This window comes from Nestor notabilis, unplaced genomic scaffold, assembly GCF_000696875.1.
Source record: "Nestor notabilis isolate BGI_N333 unplaced genomic scaffold, ASM69687v1 scaffold24848, whole genome shotgun sequence".
NCBI lineage: Eukaryota > Metazoa > Chordata > Aves > Psittaciformes > Psittacidae > Nestor > Nestor notabilis.
In genome coordinates this window covers 4,165-10,319 of record NW_009941003.1, presented here as the reverse complement: position 1 = coordinate 10,319, position 6,155 = coordinate 4,165, and the positions used below count along the sequence as shown (strand labels likewise).

The 6,155-nt window shown below is 42.2% G+C and overlaps 1 protein-coding gene across 1 annotated transcript; it reads right to left on the bottom strand.

Moving 5' to 3' along the window:
- Positions 1-5,178: 5,178 nt before the first annotated feature.
- Positions 5,179-5,813, bottom strand: CEBPG (CCAAT/enhancer binding protein (C/EBP), gamma). Its single transcript, XM_010020668.1, has one exon. The coding sequence runs from the start codon at positions 5,706-5,708 to the stop codon at positions 5,256-5,258; it is 453 nt and encodes a 150-aa protein (XP_010018970.1). The 5' UTR covers positions 5,709-5,813; the 3' UTR covers positions 5,179-5,255.
- Positions 5,814-6,155: the final 342 nt, after the last annotated feature.

Sequence of the window (6,155 nt, the reverse complement as noted above, 5' to 3'; positions counted from 1 at the left end):
CAGCCATACCTTGCAATTAAATCTGAATTTTGATTATTGGGACTCTTCAATTATCTGAATGCTCTCAGCAATTGTAACAATCTAAGTCACCACAAGTACTGTGAAAAACATAGAAGAAAACTCAGCCGTTCTCGGTGAGCATGACACATTTTTCTTACAGATCTTATTTCAGTGTCAATGGAGTACACAGAATCAAATTTTTATTAAAACTATCCTTGGCATCATCTATGCTCTCAACTTTGTGATCATTATGCTCTTCTGCTCCAGCTCCTGCTGCTTTATCTGACCTTTCTACCAATTTGTGCTTGGGAAACTTTGACCCTTCGTTGGCCAGATCTATCTGCTCTGAGTAGCGGGCGTACTGATCCTTCACACACAGCCCAATGCTTGTTAGACTTGTCTGTCTATTTGTTCCTTAGAAATGTTGATTGCTGTGGTATTGACGAGCCTTAGAAATAGCAAGAATGGCGAATCTGCTGCAGGGCTCAGGGTCATTCAGTAGCATATGCTGTGCAGAATGATAGAGTATTTTGAACTATCCAGTGTTAGCCAGTTCACAGTGAAATCATGTCAGCTTTATTTGAATACACCACAAACATAGTAATAATGATCATAGCATGATTTGCCATTCACACAAGGTTTAAATTACCCAAATAGGCCTTTCTTTACTGTAGGTGCTCATCAGCCTGCAGGAGAACAAATACATTTCTTGCATCATAAAATAACACTAGTTGCTGTAACTACATAAAAATAATCTTGGTCATTTTATGAACACTTCAAACTACTGTTCGGTCTTCAGGCTCTGTTGCACAGTTGGAGTGCAAAGCTGCTTCAGAACATCCCTCTGCCATGCCAGGAGGGACTGCAGTCACAGCAGGATGTTGGGGGCTTTCTGGGTCATACCACTTGCCAGATGAGGGTTTTCCCACTGCGAAGGTTGACTTGATTACCTTGGCGTCGCGTTCTGCTGCTCACATCTTGTAACTTTATCAACAAACCAGTCCGTGTACATTTTTTTAAAGGTTGCTGGGCACTGGTTTCTAAGAGGTAAGTGCAGGAGGTCTTGACTGCGAAGGGGAAGGGGCAAGAAGCGGAGGGTGTGGGATTTGCAGCTTGTATTTGCAACTGCATTAATGCTTCCTTCTGTGATCAGGTGTCATGCCTCTGAAATGTAGTACTTGTGCAGAGGATGTCAGGCTTTGTTTCGATAGCTTTGCACACTCGAGAACATGGAAACTACACTAGTACTGCTTCAGACTTGTCTAAAACTCGGGAGGTTTCTCCACTGCAAGACAGCGCTCATGGCCTCAGCCCTCTTCCCTCCGTGTCCAAGTGTTTTCCTGCTGTGAACACACCCATGGGATCACTCACTGCTTTGGGCACTCTGAAACCTGCTGTTGCTTGGGTTCAATAGCAGCTACTATTTCCAAGTAACACCTCAGAGATTTAAAAGAAGAAAAAAAAAAGGAGTTTTGGAATTGTTTCAACTAAGCTATAACGCCAGTCTAGTTAATAGGCCTTTCCCTGCCTGTGATTAATCTTGGCAAGTATTAGCCTCTGCTGCTGCAGAACAGGTCGAGCAATCTGGCATGCTGCAGGAGGCAGAACTGGTTCTGCTTCGACATGTACCAGCGAACAAACCCTACCACCAGTGAGTTCTAGAGGAGAGCACTCGCTCACGCAACCAGCTGCTCTGTTGTTTGCTCGCCCAAGACATGGGTGCACTTTGGCCTGGGATGGTGCACTGTCTCCCATTTTCCTTCATTATCATCAGGCCCATGAACTTGGTGAATATGACTTTCATCCTTCCTTCCAGAAGTCTATGCTGTAATTATGATAATTTTTATCCACTTAAGAAAAAAGTGAATTAGAACTTTTTTCTAAATTGAGTGTGTGTGTGTTATGCAGGGAATTAAGCCTTTTAAAAATGGCAAAGTGATATTTAATACACTTTAAATGTATTAGTGGGAGGAAAATACAGGTTATGGCAAACTTTCTTTTTGACTACATTAGGATATTTCAGGCTGTTAGCTATGTTTTCCCAAATGCTTTTCCCCTCAGTGCAAACAGACTCAAAGTGGCACCAGAATAACAGAGTGTGTTATGTTGAGCAAGTTGCTGTGTTTAGAAAGGGCTGAGCGCTCCTGAACCCATCTGTTTAAACTGTGTCAGCTCCCTGGGGTTGGATGCACTTGGGATTTATCTGCAGGGTATAATTAAAGTGGTAGAGCCTCCTAGTGCTTGCAGAGGCTAGAGTAGTGAGAAAATGGGAATGCTGCCTGGTAAAATGTATGGTGCTGTAACGCTCCTTCTTCCAGTGACAGGCACTGTATTCTTTCACAGACTACAGCTGTTGTTAAGAAAAATGTGTTGAAAAGGAAAACCTGAACTTTTATAGGCCTACACTGAAATGTTCTTGTGTAGACGTCTATTTATTCCAGCCTTTTTTTAGGAAGAAGAATCATCCAAGTCACCTGCTATGGGTGTTCCATGATTTGCAGTGGCATTTTGTTGCCACACAGGCTGGGCTGCTCCATCCTGGGGCAGAGCGAGAAAGCCTTTGCCTCTGCCTTTGCCCCTCGGAGGTGTAAGATAGATAGATAGCTATTTTCACAGACTGGTTTGGGTTGGAAGGGACCTTAAAGCTCATCCAGTTCTAACCCCCTGCCACGAGCAGGTACACCTTCCACTAGGCCAGGTTGCTCCAAGCCCCTGTGTCCAACCTGGCCTTGAACACTGCCAGGGATGGGGCAGCCACAGCTTCTCTGGGCAAACTGTGCCAGCGCCTCAGCACCCTCACAGGGAAGAACTTCTTCCTAATAGCTAATCTAAATCTCCCCTTTTTGGCGGGAGGGAGCTTAGAATAATAGACTGGCATCTTCCTTGCAACCAAACTCTCACTGAAGGTAGATTTAATATAATAATTTGTTATAATCTTGAGTTCATGACTTCACATATTAAAGTGATATGCTGCACACAGCCTACACGCTTCCCTAGGCAATCAGAGCAAGTGTGGAGACTGCCAAGCCAGAAATGCCATTGTGCAAACAAATGATTTTTCATAACTCAGTGGTTTTATTTTAGACAAGAAGGAAGTGGAATCGGAGCTGTCAAGAGTAACAGGTGGAGAAGGCAGCCTCCAGAGCATCAGAAAGATTATTACTCACACTCAAAGATATTTAAGAAATCATTTGGAGCCCCTGTTGTGGTTATTAGGGGAAGATCCAACCAGTCAACAAGGCCACGTAGTCCCAGTTCACAGAGCAGACAACTGACAAGCTCCTGCCCTTTGCATCAGAGTGGGTGGACAGTTAACAAATAAGGTGCTTTCAGGTCATCTTTTTCCTCCTAGGTTTTGGTGTTCTGTTCCTCCCCCTTTTTATTGCAGTACAAAGTCTTAAATTTCTTTTGGGTTTTTTTTGGGTGGGTGGGTGGGGGGATTGTTGGTTTTTTTTTTTTGGTGTGGTGTTGTCATTGTTTTTACATCAGGAATTCAGACAAAACTGGAGTAGGATTTTGATTCTTTCCATTAAGCAAAAACCTATGTGGAAGACAGAAATGGAGACTGTTGCACTGATTTCTCAATGACAGCTGCTTGAGGTAGGCATCGCTCCGTTTGAGGAAAAAAAATACAAAAGGGACAGAAAAAATGAGGCCAGCACTAGAAGCAAAAGGTTTTTATTAGCTGCTGATATTTCAACCCTACCTAGTTAAGCTGCAGCTAGAAACAGAAAAATCCCCAAACATATCTTTGTAAAAAGACTACCAAAACAATCCATAAAAGTTTTCCACATGTATGAAAAGTTTAAATTAAAAAAAAAAAAGTCAAGGTTTCATTTTCTAACAGCATCTTCATGGAGATAATATCCAAGTTCTCTTCCTAAGTACAGATACAAGGGAAACAAGCATCCTGCAAAATAATCTCTAGAAAAAGGTAGTGTTGGAGGGAAATCAGGACAGTGTAATAATCCACTAGCCAGACACACAGGTTAAATGTAACACAGCCATACCATCAATGAAATACTTTAAAATGAAAATAAATTAAGATAACATCAAAGTTCCTGCTTTACTTGTATTCTTTAAATCCTCAATATAGAACATACCACTGCGTTATGGATCATGGCAAAGACTCAGCACTAGCATTAATAAAGTTGCTACAGAAAAAATCTTTATGAAAATAAAACAAGACCGAAGACACTCCTTCACACAACTGTATGATGGCTATAGGAATTCCACTGAATCAGTTCTTCCAACTAGGGCCATTTATTTTTAAAACCACTGCAAATGTAAGATCTTGGTTGTAAATCTGAGCAGCTATGAAAGCGGAGATGAATGTCAACGAGCAGTGATCCGCACATTCTGTCTGAATGGATGCTGTCTTACCCCTTTCATTACTTAGCCAAGCCACACATTTTGTTCTTCCCGTACCTGCACCCCAGCAAGAATGCAATTTTGCAGAGCACAGTCTTCTGGTAGCATTTTGACATTTTCTGAAAACCAACTTGTTGTTCTCGTAAGGCCCCAGTCAGTGTGTGAGCAATGTGAACGCAGGCTTAGAATTAGGCTTTATTACTCTGCTGCTTTACCTATTAATACATGATGCTTCAGACCCACTTGCCATTTGGAAGCCAACTGCCTGTATATATCATCATAATATATTGCTATTTTTCTAGAAAACATCAGCATCCCAGCTCACTATTACTACACACCCTTCCCATTAACTGTAAGAGGACAGGAAAGACGTAAGTGGTGCTTTATAGGACTTGCTTTACAGATTTAAAGTTGTCCACCACATACATAGGAAACCAAACACCCTCCACGGCCTTTGCAGTTCAGTAATATGTAATGGGGAAAACAAAGGTCCTAAATACACTTAAGGTATTTAAAAGACATTTTATCCAATTATGAGTTCCGGATACTACAATGAACCATCCTGCTGGATTCCTCCCATTATGCAAACTATAAGAAGGTAAAGTGAACATTTCTGTGAAAATGCTATTTCCCTAAGCTCCTTGCTGACTATGAATTTAGATCTGCATTTATCAGATACATCTTTTAGAGGAGAAAAATACTTCAAATGAATACCCTAAGCAGTTCCTGGTTTAATTGTATCAAATCTTCAGTGTTAAACCTAAAAAGATGATCTCCACCAACTGACGGTTAAAAGAATGGAGTTTTTGCTTGGTTACTGCATGGACGTTGCAGACAAGCTGCACCTCCAGAGTTTAGTTCATTTCATAACGTTGCAACAGTGTCTACTGTCCATTGTTTTCTGGATTTGTTGTGGTGGTTTCAGTGCCAACAGGTTGCACATTGTCTGCAAGGTTGTGTGCGTGCTCGAGGAACAAGTCTTTCAGTACGCTCAGCTCCTTGGTCAGGAGCTTGATTTTTGCCTCTAAACGTTCATTTTCTTCTTTGAGCTGGTTGACCCTTTGCAGCGTGTCTTGTGCTTTCTGCTTGCTTTTTAACCGGCTCTTTTTCACTGCCATGTTGTTTCGCTCTCTGCGCTGACGATACTCATCACTGTTTCTATCCACAAAGGAATTTTTCTTTCCTTGTTTGCTCGGAGGCACAGCTTTGCCTCCACCACCAGGACTAACAGGCACCAGCTGGGGAACCTGCTGCAAACCACTGGTGTGTGCTTGGGTGTGAATCACGCTTACTCCATTCGCATCTGTAGTGGTGTTCTTTTGGGATGTCTTGCTCATTTGGACAGGCTCTTCTTGGACACAGCAGAATTATTAGGAGACTGAAAATGATTATTGTTCTAGAAGGTGTTTCCAACAGGTCTTCACATGGGTTAAGGGCAAGGTGAACCTAGTAGGAACAACAATAACAAAAAAAAGTGCTATTAAAGGTGCTGGCTTCAGCTACAGTCTTACACATCTCCAGCTTTTAGCATAAGGTACTGATGGTACATCTGGCAATAACACGTCACAACTGTGCTGAAAGTGGACAAGCTGCCAACTACGTTTCAGAAGCCTCTCGAATGTATTTGGATTGGAAGGGACTGTTACTGGGTCATCTAGTCAAGCTGTTTGTATTGTTCACTGGCTTTACTCAGTTATTCCAAAGCCATCCCTGATGGATGGGTGTCTAGCCTAGCCTTGAATATCTCCAGTTTCACAACCTCTGTCTTGGCAACAGGTTCCACT

Bases quoted from the DNA above. Each gene is read 5' to 3' on its own strand.
- CEBPG (XM_010020668.1), bottom strand. From the start codon at position 5,708: ATGAGCAAGACATCCCAAAAGAACACCACTACAGATGCGAATGGAGTA.